This window comes from Oryctolagus cuniculus, chromosome 6 (assembly GCF_051225735.1).
Source record: "Oryctolagus cuniculus isolate XC-2025 breed Fujian yellow rabbit chromosome 6, ASM5122573v1, whole genome shotgun sequence".
Lineage (NCBI taxonomy): Eukaryota > Metazoa > Chordata > Mammalia > Lagomorpha > Leporidae > Oryctolagus > Oryctolagus cuniculus.
This window is the reverse complement of record NC_142872.1, coordinates 125,732,134-125,750,762: the sequence shown is the minus strand read 5'-3', so window position 1 is coordinate 125,750,762 and position 18,629 is coordinate 125,732,134. Positions and strand designations below refer to the sequence as shown.

The 18,629-nt window shown below is 38.4% G+C and overlaps 1 protein-coding gene across 21 annotated transcripts in view; it reads right to left on the bottom strand.

The window, feature by feature from the left end:
- The window catches only part of VPS13B (vacuolar protein sorting 13 homolog B), a 779,033-nt gene that overhangs the window by 159,453 nt on the left and 600,951 nt on the right, over positions 1 to 18,629 (bottom strand). For all 21 annotated transcript variants that reach the window (XM_089336373.1, XM_089336374.1, XM_051844658.3 and 18 more), the window contains 3 exons: positions 8,668 to 8,870; positions 5,847 to 6,048; positions 5,379 to 5,563 (listed from right to left, as the gene is read on the bottom strand). In XM_089336373.1, the coding sequence (XP_089192499.1) occupies positions 5,379 to 5,563; positions 5,847 to 6,048; positions 8,668 to 8,870 (590 nt within the window). The remainder of the gene's footprint in view (positions 1 to 5,378; positions 5,564 to 5,846; positions 6,049 to 8,667; positions 8,871 to 18,629) is intronic.

Here is an 18,629-nt window from a genome sequence, read left to right as displayed (position 1 = left end):
TATACATACAATTACCATTTTTAGCCATTGTCTGTATTTCTACTAGAGTCTTTTTGTCTTTTACTTGTTAAACTCATTTGCTGAAGTATTAAGCCTTTTTACTGTAATGTCAATTTAAAATATATTATCTCAAAAACCAAAAAAAAAAAAAGGGAGAAGGAAAGAAGGTGGGAGGGAGGGAGGAAGGAGTGGAATATCATTAATGTTCTTAGACTTGTATCTACAAATCATATTGAATCTGTTAAAAATTAATTAAAAATAAAATAAAAATCTCACTATGTATATTTATATAAGTATATTAGCTATAAAATTCCTTTAATGTAATACCTCACAACAGTTGTGAACGGCAGATAACATTAATGCCAATGTTTAGTTCAGTAAAAAAGCTTTGAGAGATACAGTTAGCCTTAGGTCACTGTTAGTAAAAAACGGATCAAGAGTGGAGACCTCAGAGCCTAGTCACCTGCATAATACCAAGCTGATAAAGGATACCCCTTTCCTTAGCTCCCTGCAATTAATCAGCTATTCTGTATTTTAGCTGGGCTTCTAGTATAGACCTAAAGGTAATCATAGGAGAATGATCCTGAGAACAGACAGGTCCTCCTTGAAAGCCAGGATAGGGAGATTGTTCAATCTCGACCAACCACAGAAACTTCCCCACTAGACTGAGATCCAAACTCATGGACAGTGCCTTATCTGTAGCTGGATTCCCAGAAGCAAGCTAGAGTATGGTGCTTTAGGTATTCAAGAAAAGAGCTGTTATATCGAATCAAACATATGCCACATATTTTCTGTACTCAACAAAACTACCAAGGAAACAGAATAGTCTGCATGGTTTTTTTTTTTGTTTTTGGTTTTGTTTTTTTTTTTTTTTTTTTTTTTTTTTTTTGACAGGCAGAGTGGACAGTGAGAGAGAGAGACAAAGGTCTTCCTTTTCCGCTGGTTCACCCTCCAATGGCCACCGCGGCCGGCGTGCTGCGGCCGGCGCACCGCGCTGATCCGATGGCAGGAGCCAGGAGCCAGGTGCTTTTCCTGGTCTCCCATGGGGTGCAGGGCCCAAGCACCTGGGCCATCCTCCACTGCACTCCCTGGCCACAGCAGAGAGCTGGCCTGGAAGAGGGGCAACCGGGACAGAATCCGGCGCCCCGACCGGGACTAGAACCCGGTGTGCTGGTGCCGCAAGGCGGAGGATTAGCCTAGTGAGCCGTGGCGCCGGCCTCTGCATGGTTTTAATACTACAATTCAAAGCGGCTCTTTTCACAGATGAGAACTCCACCAAACTGTGGGACAAATTCTGCTTCTAGTCAGATTATTAGGATTGGGTCAGGAGCTAAGCAGCATAGCACTAGGCCAGCTTTGCTGCCATCCTGTTCTGTTCATTCTGGCATGCATTCCTTCCCATCATTAGATCCAAGCTCTCCCTTTTTCTAGTTACTGCAACCTTGTCTTGCTCCATAGGTCAGCATTCCTCTCTCTGAACTATGGTTTCTTTTTTTTCTTTTTCTTTTTCTTTTCTTACAGGCAGAGTGGTCAGTGAGAGAGAGAGAGAGACAGAGAGAAAGGTCTTCCTTTTCCATTGGTTCAACCCCCAGCGGCCGCTGCGGCCGGCGCAGAGCATTGATCCGGATCCAGGAGTCAGGTGCTTCTCCTGGTCTACCATGCAGGTGCAGGGCCCAAGGACTTGGGCCATCCTCCACTGCACTCCTGGGCCACAGCAGAGAGCTGGACTGGAAGAGGGGCAACCGGGACAGAATCCGATGCCCCGACCGGGACTAGAACCCAGTGTGCCGGCGCTGCAGGCGCCGGATTAGCCTATTGAGCCGTGGCGCCAGCCTGAACTATGGTTTCTTATTTCTCCTACAAACATGAAACATGGTAGAACATTTCCGATACTAACTCTCTGCATGCTGAAACCTGAAAAGCTTCCTGCACTGTAGCGCTTTGCTTATATGCCAGATTCACTGCCTCGGCCTCTGAGACTGCCCCAGATCTCTGACTCCTCCAGCTGATCTGCAGAGACATCTGTCAGACTGGAGCTCTCTCTGGTCTAGCCTGTGCTCCTGGCTTTCTGAAAAGAGTTTCAACAAGAGTCATAGTAATAGCAGCGGTAATACTCATACTTAGGTAACACTTGCTATGAGCCAGCTACTGTTTTAGGTAAATATTATTTCTTAACAATCATCAAATTACTATTAGCCTGATTTTACTGTTAGAAAAAAGCAAAACAACAAACACAATTCTAAGAGGTTAAGTTACTTATCTAATGTGACACTGTATGTAAGTGGCAGAGATTTATTTTGAACCAAGGCATTCCAGCTGCAGCTCTTCCTCCTAACTTCTATGCCTCACACCTTTAATTGCAGCAAGCAGAGAACACACCATTAGAAAACAGACTTACTATCTTAGATACCATATTTAATACTAATGACGTTATACCACTAATAATAAGCTATGTGAATGTTTGCTAATAAATGTATCAGCACTAAGCTACAGATATGAATCTAAAAATCAGCTGATTGAAAAATGATTATGATTGAAAAATGACACACAGATATTCTGCCTCTAGGCAAGTTTAATGAGATAGTAAAATTCACATATATTGCTATTTCATGTAGCAAAAATAATCCAAGAGTTCTGGCAGAAAACATAATCATGAAGATGACCTTGACAGAGGAGAAACAACTTCTGAAGAAGTAAGAATAAAAGTAGAGATTTGTTGAAATCTTGGCAATCTGATTGTTCTGCATACTCTGCACATGTTTCATTGTTATCCATGCAGAAGATGAACACTTGGCTAAATACATTATAACCAGGAATTTAAAAAAGAATTAAATAATATAATAATATCAATATTAGTATTTTTCTTGAACTCCTCTGCTTTGTATTATTACTCTAATTTGTTAGCCACATAGAAGTTATTTTTTTTTTTTTTTTTTTTTTTTGACAGGCAGAGTGGACAGTGAGAGAGAGAGACAGAGAGAAAGGTCTTCCTTTTGCCGTTGGTTCACCCTCCAATGGCCGCCGCGGCCGGCGCGCTGCGGCCGGCGCACCGCGCTGATCCGATGGCAGGAGCCAGGAGCCAGGTGCTTTTCCTGGTCTCCCATGGGGTGCAGGGCCCAAGCACCTGGGCCATCCTCCACTGCACTCCCGGGCCACAGCAGAGGGCTGGCCTGGAAGAGGGGCAACCGGGACAGAATCCGGCGCCCCGACCGGGACTAGAACCCGGTGTGCCGGCGCCGCTAGGCGGAGGATTAGCCTAGTGAGCCGCGGCGCCGGCCCATAGAAGTTATTTTTAAAAATAATAAAATAAAATATAAAAATAATAAAATAAAATAAAAACAGAAATTTTCTTTTTAAAAAGTCCGTGTGTATCTCTGTGTACCAGAGGCTGGAGACATGGGATTAAGACACAAAAGGAGCTTATTTTATAACGGTAAAGCAAGAGCATAAGCAAGTAAGCAAATAAATGAAAAAGATAATTTTGAGTAGCCAAAGAGCTATGTGATACATACAGTGGTAGGGGTAGTTGGTTTGCCAATGTATGACATTTGAGCTGGCACCTGATGGGCAAAGTGAGCAGAAGTGATGTTCAAATATGACAGAAGAACAAGAGAAATGACTGAAATGGTATGTTCAAGGACAAATAGGAGGCCAGTGTGGTTGGTGCATGGGGTGAAAGGGTGAGCCTGGCACGAGTTCCAGTCTGAGAAATAGGCAGCGCCTGGATGGCCATGGCAAGAGATTTGAATTTTGTTTTCAGTATTAGAGGACATCACCTCAGGGTTTTATGTTAGAAGAGTTATGTGCCATGGCTTACATTCTGAAAATATCACTTCAGCTGCTGTTTGCAGAATGATTTGATTATGAGTAGTAAGCAATGGAACCATAGAAACCAATTAGGAACCAGAGTAGGGAAAGTTGATGGCAGTTTAGACTCAACTTGTGCTGGCAGAAACAGAGAAAAAATTAGCTGGACTAGGAAATATTTTGGAGGTAGAACTGAAAGGCTCTGTTGATAGGTTGTGGAAAAAGAGCAATCAGCAATGACTCCTAGGTAATAGGTGGAAGACTAGGGGAAAATCAAATTTTCAGAGAAATTCAGAACCCTAGAATATTTACAAGTACAATAATAATAATAATAATAATAATAATAATACAATGATATCACCAGCACATTTACATTAAGCTTAGGGAAGTAACAAGCAACAAACTTTCAACCGTGGGGAATATAATCACTGGTAGATGGTTTTTCTTGATAGGAAACTAACCTACCTCAAACAGTGAGACTGTTTTCAGCTCTGGAAATGAAAACTACTGTCACCCAATTCTGGCATATTTTGTTTTGCAACAAAGTCCTAGAAACTCTTACTACATGGCAGGCACTTGATAAATGTGTGGTAAACTGAATGAGCTTGTTCCATTACAGTTAGAGAGCATGTAACCTATTCAGAACAAGATGAATAGTACAGTTGAGAACCCTGGAGATCAACAAGGATCAGGAATCTGAATTAACGGCACCATCATCCCTCTGTACCCTCAGGCTCTGTAGTCACTCAGCCAACCATGACTGCAAATATTTGGGGAGGGGCTGGTGTTGTGGCACAGTAGGTTAAGCCACTGCTTGTGATAACCTGCATCTCATAATGGAATGACAGTTGGAGTCCCAGCTGCCCCACTTTCAATCCATTTTCCATCTATTGCTCCTAGGAAGGCAGTATAAGATGGTTCAAGTACTTGGGCTTCTGCCACCCAAGTGGAAAACCAGGATGGATTTCCTGGCTCCTGGCTTTGACCTGGCCCAGTCCTGCAGTCCTGGCTGTTGCGGTCATTTTGGGGAGTGAACAACAAGATGGAAGAGATCTTTCTTCCCCCTCAATCCATTTAGTCACTATGCCTTTCAAAAAAATAGAAAATACCTGGGGGAAATTGCATCTATCCTGAGCATGTTCTTTTTTTTCTTGTTATTATTCCCTAAACAATATAGTACAACAGCTATTTACATAGCATTTATGTTGTTTTAGGTATTATAAGCAATCTAGAGATGATTTACAGTCCATGGAAGACTGAGAATAGGCTACATGTAAACATTATGCCATCTTATATTTGTATAGGGGACTTGAATATTGATGAATTCTGGTATCAGCAGGGACCCTGGAACTAACTCCCCATGTATACTGAGAGATAATTATATTCCCTTATTTTAACATTTCTATTATATATGTTTATATATACATAGAGTTTATTTACATACATGTGTGCATTTCTCTATGATGCTACTGACATAAGAAATGATATGCTCCAAACATTTCATTTTTCCTAATATATGATCAGCACTTTGTTACAAGGTGTTCATTTTCACATTAAGAGCTATTACATACCTGAAGCACATCTCCGAGGTCTGCTGTGCTAATGTCTGGATCCTCTGTGGTGTTGAAAGGCACGGGAGTTATCCGGACAAGGGTAAGCACTCTAGGTTCCGGGTATCTCCACAGCATCATCCCTGGGCTATCTTCAGTTTCATTACAGAACAAGACTTCATAGACACCAGGTAGTTTCAAAGGTTCTGTCAAATAAATATATAATTAATTGTATGCTTTTAAAGGAGGAATGTGCTGGTTTATTACAGTGAAGAAGAATATAAGGAAGCTGGTTGATTATGTTTTGATGCAGAAGGAAATCAAGAATCCCTTTTAAATGACACTGAATGGTAATGTATTAACATCCTTGTCAAGTCGTCTTGATGTCTTTTTACTTAACGTGCATTTAAAACTCTCTGTCTGTCCCTCCCTCCCTTTCCCTCTCTCCCCCTCTCCTCTGTCTCTCATACCGAAGTGGCTGCTACTCACCAGCATCTTGTATATACTGAAACAGACCCGTGCGCAGGTCATCTGAACTCTGTTCACTTTTAAAAGTCTGGTTCTTTTCCACAGGAGATGACATTTGAGACATGGGTTCAGAGATGTGTACATTTCCATTTTTCTTGAGGTAATCACTCAGTAATTCATGCAGAAGAACTATACAATTCAAATGTTCTTGACCCCAGAAGACCTTTAAAATCATATGAAAAATCCCAGTGATTCTTTATACAAACACTTCTTGAGAATAGTGAGTACAGTCATATTTGAATTAATGCAAGGCTGCAACACTGTTCAATTTAATTATTGATAATTATAATTTCTATAAATTAGTTGATCTACAGGGAGAAATTCTATTACCTATATAAATATATAACAAGCAAGTAAATTATATATTATATCCTGAGAATTTTCAATGCTGCATTAATGAAGTTATGTTGATATGAAGTAATGTATATGAAATAATTTAGCAAACACAGAAGAGAACATTTATTATACTCTGAGAGAAAGTAATCAAGATATCAAGATCCTCTAGGACAAAATGTTAATAGAATAATAATAATAACCTTATGGAGTAGCTTCCCACATGTGGTCATGAGATTAAACAAACCTGATCCTAGGGTTCCTTTCTTAGCACTCTTACTTTTTAGAGAAAAAGAGAGGGAACCTGCTCAATGACCTCACACTTAGAAGGTCCCTAACATCTGTTTAGTGACAACGTGGAAACATCCAGAATTTCACAGATCCTGAGAATCAACTGACAGGAGGTAGAGCAGGGTTTGAGAACAAAGGGATTTAGTTTTTCTTCTAACAGGGAAGAGTAAGTTTTCTTCTCCAGCATGTGAATATTAGTCTGTAGCAGAAGTATGACCAGTAGGTACTAATGATTGCCAGATAATTACAATTTTCAATACTTTTAAATTTCTTCAAAGATATTGGATAAAGATAATATAACAATTAATTCGAAGGGAACCAGATGAAAGAAACAAAAATCATAGAAAAGAATACAGAGGTGTGAACAAGATTTAATCTATAGGTTTAGGCTCTACTCTTGGAAATTAAGAGATTCTACAGTAAACCTACTTTTGTTCTAGTCAATCTGACTTTTATTGGATGCTGCTAAATAGAAAAAGGTGAGAAGTCAACTTGGGGAGTAGAACACCATCCTTTTGCCTTTAAATTGCTAAGTGATAGTAACAGAAGGTTGAGATGATAAGACTTGTTTTTCGCTCTTTCTGTTACTTTTAATATGGAGTGATTTTGCTGCCTTGGGAAAAAGATAATACAATTAATTTTCTCAATAAAGCAACAAAAAATCTCATGCTTAATGTTAAATATGTTGAGATTTCTGAGAGATGCTGAAAATCTCTAAAACCTCACACAGAAAAAAGTGATTAGGATCTCCCCAATCTTGCTCTATGTCAGTAAGAAAATTAGTAGAAAGCTGGGGCAATAAAACTTTTAGATGAAAAAAGAAATTCATGAATAATATACCTTCATTATTGACAAATCAGTTATTTCAATTTTCTATCACTATCAACCTTTCAAGCTTTCTGGACTCATGTCAAGTTGGGGAGGGGGCAGAGACATAAAGTCACATGAGAATTAAAGTAAAATCTACCCACAAGAGGAATGATCAAGAAATAAGCTGGATACTCTTAAATTTCCCACTTGGCTTTATGACAAATGCATGAGATCTCTCTCCCTCTCTCCCCCACCCCCATTACCCTTTCAAATTAATAAATATATCTTACAAAAATACAAATGCCTGAGAAGTTGCAATGTGACATGCATTAAGTTTTAGTAATCAGACATCATAATATTGAAGGAGTCTAACATAGGGAGGTAGTATTTCATATGGGTCTAGACACTGTGCTGTGACAGGTTGAGTACTTTGTACTCAGGAAAGTTTCATATTAAAAAAAAAGTTTGACCCAGCAATTCCATTGCTAGTTACAAACTCAAAAGAAATTAATCCATATATCCACACAAACATTTGGACACAAATGTTCATAGCACCATCTTTCCAAAAATGGAGAGAACTCAATATCTGCAAACTGTTAATAAATAAAATGTGATACATTTATAAAATGGAAAACTCAGTCTCAAGAAGGAATAAAACCATGACACCTGCTAAAACATGAATGAATCTTGAAAACATTATGTTAAGTAAAAGAAGTCAGTCGTAGGGCCGGTGTTGCAGTGTAGCAGGTAGAGCCATATGGGCATCACCTCATGTTCCAGCTGCTCCACCTCCAATCCAGCTCCCTGATAATGGCCTGGGAGGAGCCTGGAAGATAGCATTCTCTAGTGAACTAGCTGAAGGAAGATCTCTCTCTCTCTGTCTTTCCCTCTCCTCTGACTTTTAAATAATCTTTTTTTTAAAAAAAACAGTCATAAAAGAAGAGAATATTCTACGATTACTTTTATATGAAATGTTCCGAATAGGCAAATTCATTGAGCACAAAGTAGATTGCTGCTTGCCTAGCCCCGAAGAAGGGTATAGATGGTAATGGGGAGTGACCGCTAATGGGTTTTCTGGGGAACAGTAATGAAAATGTTTTCAAACTTACCATGGTAATGATTGCAAACTCTGTGAATGTACTAAAAAGCCATCAAATAGCATACTTTAAATAAGTGAATTGTATAGCATGTGAATTATATCGTGATAAAACTTAAAAATTTAGTAAGACAGCAATCTGACAATACTCCTTCTCTCTACACAAAGATTTAAATTTTAGTGAAACAGTTCAAAAAATGGACAAAGGTGACATAAAAACTTTTGAGAAAAATATTGCCAGTTGCCACAGACCTGTAGCAGACCACCTCTTAAATCGACGGATATTTTTGGTATGGAGTGTTCTGGACCTGGGTTGCCACTGTGTTTACACCATCTAGCTTCCAGATCGGCAGTGGCACAACATGGCCCTACCAAAATCCGACTTCTTTCATTGAGACTTGTTTTAAGGAGAAAATCATTTATGCTGAGTTGAAATGATGATCCAAGAATTATGCCTGAAAAAAAAAAAAAAACAAAAAAAGAAATGGAGAGAGATATGTATCTTCCTTAGCAACACAAACCAAAAGTTAGGGAAAGAACTATCTGTATTTTTAAAGAATGTTAATTCATCCTTTGCCAGAGTCTTCTTTTTCGGCTGGCTCCGCACCAGAGCGTCATGCCATTTCTACAGAATTCTAGTGATGGAGCAGGTATACCTCATTCACATTCCTAACAAAGCAATATTTGCCAAAACATTATGACTTTTTCCATGTGTGAGCATTTTAAGTTTTATGAGTAGAGACATTTTCATTAAATTGTGCAAGTTTTTCAAACAACTACATTAAGAATAAGAACAGCTGCTTCATTTGTCTGTCGTTAACATGATGGGAAAGGGCAATTTTCTGTGATTTCTCACAGTAACAGAGTACAGTATACTACTTTGCTAGACACTTAAGTTTTTGACTGGCCTATGTTAAAATTCAAAACAATCAAAATATATAACATGTGTTTTCTAAAAATTTTAGTTTAATCCAAACTTCACACATCATAACCACTTGAAGTTTACAAAGTCTTAAAAACAGATAGTGGCAGGTTAGATTTATGAGAAAAACTATATGCTGTAGTTCAAAGTAACTACACCCAGAAAAGGAATACACTTTAAAATGTAGGTTTTCTTTTGAACTTAAACTAGGAATGCAGATCAAAACCTTTTCATAAAACCAATGGCACACTTTAAGATACTTAGATGCAAAGTCAGAGTGGTAAGTTAACTTTCCTCCCAAGGAGCTCATATTCTAAATTGTCATTGTGAATATCGAGTTTCACCAGACCACATTTATAATGCCTATGGCTTATTTTTCTAATGATACTTGAGCCTTAGAAAAGATGAAAGATTAAAAAACACCTTAGGCACACAGTATCCACGTCTCCAAGTACAGTACCCACATTGACTTTTCAATTCTTTGGAGACTTGAAAACTTCATATGTGTTGTATGATCCTACTGCAGAAATGAAATATACAACCTCTAATCCTCTGCAGAAGGCATTGCATCCACAAAAGCTTAGAGCTAAGACTTCTGTGAACAAACTATCATGGTAGAACTCAGTTTCTTAATATTTTCATCGAATATATCATGCCACTGAAATTTCCATTTCATTTACACAATCACCTTGATTCAAAGCCACATTTCACCCAGACAAAATAAAATAAAAACAGAAAATGTAAAAAATAGAAATAGCTCAAAAATATCCAAGAATTCGTATCACGTTTTTTAAGTTTAGAGGTGGAGTCATAACTTCTTGACCTAACTGCATTATACTTCCTGACATTTTAATACTATTCAACAGTAAAAATCTGCTAAATGGAGCACATCAATTCATCATCCTGCAATTGGTCACAATGGGATAAAGGTATATGCTCACTTCAGTATAGCAATCTAGAGAATGAGCATTATGGGATGTCAGGCTTATATCATCCTTTATTTTCAATTACTCATATCTTTGAAACATTGTACATCAACAAACTCAGTTATCTCGTGGTAATCAGAATGTGAATGTCCTATTGTTCCCGCATACATAAAGATCTTAACACCAACAGCCTCCTAGGTTGCTTATCTTATATAACTGCTGTCATTATTCCTTCAAACACCCAAATTGAAAACTCTTAGGTCCTTCTTGAGGGTTCTTTCTTCCATGGATAAATTTTGAAGACACCAATTTTTATTTCACTCTCTCCAATGTCACTCTTAAGCTCTACTATTTTTTAAGAGAAAATGGTAATCTCAGTGACTGAAACGTGAGACCATTTGCCATCGAGCTCCAGCAGACTGACTACCCTGGAGGCAAGGACCATCTTACCCAGGATACTATGGCACAAAACAGTTGCTATTCACAACAGGACATGTTCTACTTAGCTCAGTTGATAGTTTAGAATTTGATCCTATTTTCAGCTGTTTGATAACGTTCCACCTCCCCCCTCCCAAGAAACCTTTTATTTAAGGAATACAAACTTCATGCACTTCATAAGTACAACTTTAGGAATATAGTGATTCTTCTCACCATACCCACCCTCCCACCTACACACCCACCTCTCCTCCCCCTCCTCCTCCCTTTCTCATTCCCAGTCCCGTTCTCCACTCATTTTTGATTAACTTCATACACAGAAGACCAACTCTATACTAAGTAAAGAGTTAACAATTTACACAAAAAGAAAAAAAAAAAAGAATTGGCAGACAGGAAATAAAAGTGCTTAAATCTTTAACATTCTCCATTTTGTATGACTGCAATATAGGCTAATATGGCTAGACAGAAGGGACCTTAGAAGCTATCTGCCCTAAGTCCCCTTCCTTTAAAACACACACACAATTTTTTTAAATAATTTGAAATAACTTTAGATCTATAGAAATATTACAAAAATATATGAAGTTCTCATATTCCCTTCACCTAGCTATGTAACTATAGTACAGATATTGAAAACAGGTAACTTACATTGATATAATACTATTAAGTAATCTACAGACCTCATTTAAATTTTGCCATTTTTCCCCCATTAATGTCTTTTTTCTGGTTCTGAATTCAAGTTAGGATTCCCACTGAACTTAGCTGTCAGTTCTCCACGACTGTCTTTAAGCTGGGACATACCATGCAGCTTTGCATTTCATGACCCTGATACTTTCGAAGGGTCTAGGTCCATTATCCTGCAGTGTCTGACGATTTTGGTTTATCTGACGCTTTCATATTTTGGCAAGAATACCACAGGCAAGAAGCTCTTCCTGCAAGATGGTAGGCAGGGCATCTGATACTGCCGTTTTACTACTGGTAACATTAACATCACCTGCTTCAAGTAATGTCTGCCAAATTTTACAACTGTTAAAGTATCATTTTCCCCTTTATAAATAATAAATACATTATGGGAAGATACTGGAAGATTATACACATATTTTCTTTTACAAACTCTTACCCACTAAAGTGGTTAAGATGGTTCATCAATGGTTCTCAACTTGCAATTATTATTACTATGGTATGTGATAATGATTCTCCTTTATCCTTTATGGTAATAATTTAAATAAGTGATTCTCCTTATTTAAAGCTGCCCCTTCAACTTCACTTACTAATTCAATCATTCATGCCAGTATGGACTCATGCATACTTATTTAATGAGCTATAATCCAATATGATAATTTACTTTGTTGTTTAAATTGAACCAACTTTAGTCATTGGGAGCACCTTCAAGTTGGTTCTTATATCCTTCTGATATACACACATCATTTTCTGAGAACTTCTTTACTTTTAAGTCATTAAGATATTTCATGCTCATCTTATATTTTTTCCAGTCCCATCTCTACTGTCAGCTAATTCTCCAAGGAGTTTGGTTTCTTTTGCCGAAGACTGATATCTAGAAAGCAAAATCTGGTGGTAGATATACTCAACGCCAATGGGTTGTCACTGATCCTAGGTCCTCTCAACAGACAGAACTAAGAAGTAGATATGTACTTGTATCTACACTATACACAAATTTATTTCTATTTCTGTATTTATCTATTCATTTATATTCAAAACCCTGAATTTGGGCAGGTGACTGATATATTGGTAAGATGCTGCTTGGGACAGCTGTGGAGAACTGACAACTAAATTCAGTGGGAATCCTAACTTGAATTCAGAACCAGAAAAAAGACATTAATGGGGGAAAAATGGCAAAATTTAAATGAGATCTGTAGATTACTTACTAGTATTATATCAATGTAAGTTACCTGTTTTCAATATCTGTACTATAGTTACATAGCTAGGTGAAGGGAATTTGAGAACTTCCATATTGGAGTGCTTGGGTTCAAATCCTGGGTCTGGTTCCAATTCCAGCTTTCTGGTAATGTACTCTGGGAGTCAGTAGGAGGTGACTCAAGGACTTAAGTCCCTGACACCAACACAAGAGACTAAAATGAATTCTATGCTTCTGGCTCTGGCCAGGCCCAGCCCAGGTTGTTGTAGGCATTTGGGGAATGAACCAATGGATCAAAAATCTCTGTCTCTTTTACATGAAATAAAAATAAATTAATACAAATAAAATATACACTGAATACTGAAATCATACTTTAAAAAAAAACAGGTATTTATACTGATACCTCTGGTTCTAATCCAACAACACAGAGTTGTTTCTAGATTTTTTTCCCTTATATTTGTAATCTCTATGACCAGAAAAACCTGATGAGTACCTTCTTCTGATGTGTTTGTTTCTAATCAACCCTACAATATCATTTGGAGTGGTTAAAATTATAATAAAAGAACCAAGACAGACATAAAAAATAACTATATGGAAGCACAGATAATTATCATAGAAAAGACTATCAATAGAAAGGGTTGATATTAGTTTATGGAAGTCTCTTTAAAAATGCACTTGACATTTTACTGGGTACATGAAGAAGAATAAGATTACTTTTCTCACTCTATAGTAACTTCATCTATACAAGAATATTTGTAAACATGTGACAGAATCTATCTTTGTAGAACTAACAATACAGAAAGAATTTGGATCTTATAAAAATATATCTACTATTCATAAACTACTTCAAAATACTGATTTAGAACTGTCTAATTAGTTTTTTTTTTTTTTTTTTTGACAGGCAGAGTGGACAGTGAGAGAGAGAGACAGAGAGAAAGGTCTTCCTTTTCCGTTGGTTCACCCTCCAATGGCTGCCACGGCCGGTGCACTGCGGCCGGCGCACCGCACTGATCCGATGGCAGGAGCCAGGTACTTATCCTGGTCTCCCATGGCGTGCAGGGCCCAAGCACTTGGGCCATCCTCCACTGCACTCCCTGGCCACAGCAGAGAGCTGGACTGGAAGAGGGGCAAGCAGGACAGAATCTGGCGCCCCGACCGGGACTAGAACCCGGTGTGCTGGCACCACAAGGCGGAGGATTAGCCTAGTGAGCCGTGGCGCTGGCCGAACTATCTAATTAGTTTTTGAGGTTCTATCTAAAAAAAACTAGAAATGGAATCACAAAATATGTATATTACTCAGAAGGTGTCTATTTTTAAGGAATTTAAGTAGGTTCACGGCTCTTCTTAATCCCTAAAAGTTACACAATTTATATATATATGTAAATTGCTGTATATAAATTATATATGGCAAAGACAGAATGAAGAATTCTGGACTCAAACTATTACTAAAAACTTAGACATTTTGACAGCTTTTGTGCCACTGTATATACCATTAAACTCATGAACAATTTCTACTGTCACACAAACCCTATTTTTGCTTAGGCAGAGAGACAGGATGGCTAAAACTCTCAGCAGAGTAAAGATAAAGTAGAATTAAGAAGCCAATGTTCAAACATTTGGGAGCCTGGAACTAAAAGAAGAAAGTGGGTCAGACTTAGGTGAGCATGGAGGATGCTGAGATACAGGGCCCTTGGCATTGAGGCAAGCACTGATCCAGCTATAATTGTACCTCAACAGTACAAGAATCCAATGATGGGTTTTCCCAGAAGTAGTCTAGTGGGACTAGAGATCTGCCGCACTATAATTTCATGTTTGATAATCTCTGGAGTTTCAGCTGGTTCAAGGATGAGCATTAGACCTACTGAAAACCAAGGAGTATGATAATATTTTTGGGAGAAGGATCCTTCCCTTGCTCCTTGGTCTTGAAGAAATGGAAGTGCTAGAGCTGCTGGAAGCCATTATGTAGGAGCCCGAGGCTGGAGGTGTGTAACACAGGAGGCAGAAACCTGCTGAATTCTGCCATGCCTAATGGCAGAACTGGTTTAGAGTTTTTTGTTTGTTTGTTTTTTTAACATATGTGATATCGCTTAAATAAGTTTAGGTTAGATCTTCTGCCACTTGCAATCCACAGTGTGCCAACTAATACTGATTTTTTTTAAAAAAAAGATTTATTTATTTGAAAGTTAGAGTTACACACAGATAAATACACACAGAGAGAGAAAGATAGAGGGGCAGGGAGAGAGAGAATATCTTCACCTGCTGGCTCAATGTCCAAATGGCCACAATGGCCGGAGTTGGGGTAATCTGAAGCCAGGAGCCAGATGTTTCTTCCAGGTCTCCTACATAGGCACAGGGGCCTAAGGACCTGGACTATCCTCAGCTGCTTTCCCCCTCTGTGCCACAACACTGGCTCCATGATACCTATCTTCTAACCAATGGGATCTTAAAGGGTGATCTTCAGTCTTCTAGTCTCCCACAAATTTCCTATTTTAGTGAATTCCATAACCAGGCTTGATTTTTCAAACAGGTCCTCCTCCCATGCTTTTAACTCTCTATCAGGTATATGCACACCTGGCTTACCTGCAATTGGAAATGTATGTACACATGTGTTCATTATTCAGTCAACATTTACAGGTTATCCTCTGTGTACTGGGTTATACAGAGTTAGAGTAAGTAATTTACAATTTTCTTTCACATCAGATTCTCCCTTGGTAATCTGCTAATTGCAAGTTCTAAAACAGTAAGTACTGAGGGCAGGGGTAAAAGGGTGGATAACCAACAATATTTATGATGCTGACTCTGTTACACATGTGAACCACTGAAGAACAGAACACTTTCCTGCTATCATTCCAACCCTATAATATTTTGCTTCTTTTTCCTTACTTCATGTGCAATCAATTCTTTCACTGATTTTGGATGCCTAGGTTGCTATTTTTTTCTCTTTCTATTCTCTTTCTTTCTTTTCTCCAATAACCTACTGCCACTTTTCTAATCCTTTCACAATTTGTACCTGCCTGTTTTTCAGGTCTACCAGCATTAACCAAGGCCTAGCATGAACAGACAAATGACACTGAGAACTCATGAAGATGCTATTTCAAACAAGAATATGGCCTTAAGGCATTAAGAAAATACATGACCAAAAGATACAAAATTGTGATCCTGGTCATTTTTGTCCCCTTTCTTTTCTTTCATGCTATATACCCATAAGGAAATGAAGTGTGGGTTACTTCTGAGACACAACAAATTCAACTCAACCGTATGTGCCTTCCCTGCCCGCTATGCCCACTACACATCAGTCTGCCATGATCCTGCTCCTCAGAGAATCCAGTTATCTGAGCACCACAGAAAATTTTACCCACAACTGTTGGCTTTTAGGTTTAAAATTGAGTTGTAGCTTTCCTTTGAACATTTCTTATTAAAAAAAAAAAAAACTAAAACATCAGAATAGGAAAACATGCTGGTTAAAGTGGTTTTAATACTGGTGTTAGTGATAAGAGATAGTGGTGATCACTTAATAATAAAAAACAGTGATGAATTTCACATTTATAGATTACAAACCAAACTGCACACTGTTACCACAACACAGGAAGATAATCACTGGGACTCACGATGGGGTTATTAATTCCCCTTTCCTCTTTCAGTTTGGGAAGCCAGCCTCTGGGGACATCATTGCTTCCTTTTTGTCTTCTTCACCAGGAAGCAAGCACATCAGGGTAGTTAGCTAGCTAGGTTCCTGTGGAGCCACAGTCATACGACCGTCCATGTCATAAGATAAGGAAACCACAGAAAAAAGTCGCCATACCCTCAGTATACTGACCTCTAAACTGACCCCAGGCTCATTAGAACATCATTAGCACAGTGACTGAGCTTATAACCTACCTCCAAAATTGCCCAGACTGACCCGAAAGGGGCACCTTTCAGGCACCTTGGGGGCACCTCATTCCTGGACAACCCTGCCTTCTTCACAGAGCCGGCCTCCTGCCCTGCTAAATATTCTGCCTCCTCATGGCAGGATGGAAATGAAAGAAAAGCTCCCTAGACACTCTGGGCAGTGCAGAACCAGTAGGTAGAAGACCCTTCTCCCTGTCTCTCCCTCTGTCAGTAACTACCTCTCAAATAAATAAATAAAATCTTAAAAAGATAAAAAGAGGGTAGAAAGCAAAAATGTAAAGAAATGCCACAGAAGTTTAGGATTTGAAATCATCATTAAACCTTGGAAAACATGACTATTACTACAGTTGCATAATTATGGATCAGGTCATTTTTTAAAAACTTGCAAGGGTGGGGAATGTCCGGCCCACAGGCTGTATAAGGCCCATGAAATCATTTGGCCTGGTTCGGCCAAGGCAACCACAGGTGGGACTCAAAATTTAATAAATCTATAGCAGGCTAGCTTTTAAGCTGATAATTCTGTATGGTCTGTGAATGATGTCATAAATACCCGAATGGCCCTTGGCAGAAAATAGGTTCCCCACCCCTGCAATAATTTTAGGCTTTCAGCAAAGTTGCTGTCCTTCATCCAGCTTCCCTCAATGTTAACAGCTTATATAAAACCAGAGTATGATTTTCAAAAACCAGTGGATTAACAGTGACATAATTCTAGTAACTAACTTATAGATCTTCTTTGAATCTCATCAGTTTCTTCTCTTAACGTCTTTTCTGTCCATCCCAGGCTCCTATGTTGCATTTAGCAACTGTGTGATCATTTTGACCAAGTATATAACCTTTTCTCTCTGCTTCCTTTCATTCAACATAATGCTTTTCTGCTGAATTTTTCCATTGACCATTTTCAAAAATCTGTGTTTATATTTTTGATTTCAGTTGTAGCAAACCAATGGCAGATATTTAATTAAACTAAATGAGGTGTAGCAACATTGAGAAGTAATTTCAGAAACAACTGGCGGAATAAACAGAAATAGTCTTGCTTTGTTTGCATACTGACATACTTTTCATTGAGTATAAAAATTCAGCTCAAGGAACAAATAGTTTCTTGACCTTCAAAATACTCCGTCAGAAGACTAATAAATGCAAACCACTTGTTTTGGAAAATATTTATGAAATGCTGCCAGCCCTACATCATCTGTATCTACTAGGCCCTTAGTAAGGCTTCTACTTTTTGCGTGCTGACGGAGCAAAATGCAATCTAAATCAAGCTTCTGTACATCATTAGAAAGAGTACGTGATGATGACATGTGCAAGTAAAGCATATCCAGGTATTTTTTTTTTAATCCAGCTGGAAGTAATCTTAGGCTACTAGAAAAGCAGCAAGCATGTGCTAGATACATCCAGAAGCTGATTTGCATAACAGTGAAACATCAGGATGCCTCAAATGGTCGAAGACTTTTTTCCTAAGTGTGGCCCGGCCCATTAAAGTATCATCAGTTCATGAAAAAAATGCAATTTTTTATTTCTAGCTCCTTCAACTAATTATGTTCAAGTACATGAAAATAGTTATTGGTGTCTTAATCATGAAATAAAAGAGTCTCATTCCTACCAATCAGAATATGTAAATTGGTCAGTCTATGTAATTACATTTAATTCATGTAATCTTTTTAAGAAGATTGGAAGTATATTTTGTACCTATTAAAACAGTCAGCTAAAGCATAAGAAAAATTGACATATGAAACAAGTCCAAACACTAAGGGATGCCTGTGCTAACAAATTCACTTCAAAGTCTAGTCATCACAATGAGAGCCAGCTTGGCTGGCCCACCTAGAATGTGCATCCCTTCCCCTAAGCACCCAGATGACTTCTCACAGGCAGGGTTCCGGGGTTCCCAGAGATCATCTAGTTCTCACTGAGGAGCAAACGCTGGGACCCAGAGTCTACTCCAGACCTTTTCTTTTCTGCATAAGAAAATGGAAAAACAAGTGCCCAAGAGGAATTCTTTTCTTTCGCACAAAGAAAGAGAGAATTGGTTCATGAGAGAAGAGGTGTCTACCGAGTTGGCTACTTATACTTGGCCCTTGTCTGGGGAAGGTGTTTTTTGAGAAGTATTTTAAAACTCTATGATCCTAAACAAAACAAAACAAAACAAAACAAAACAAAACAAAACTAA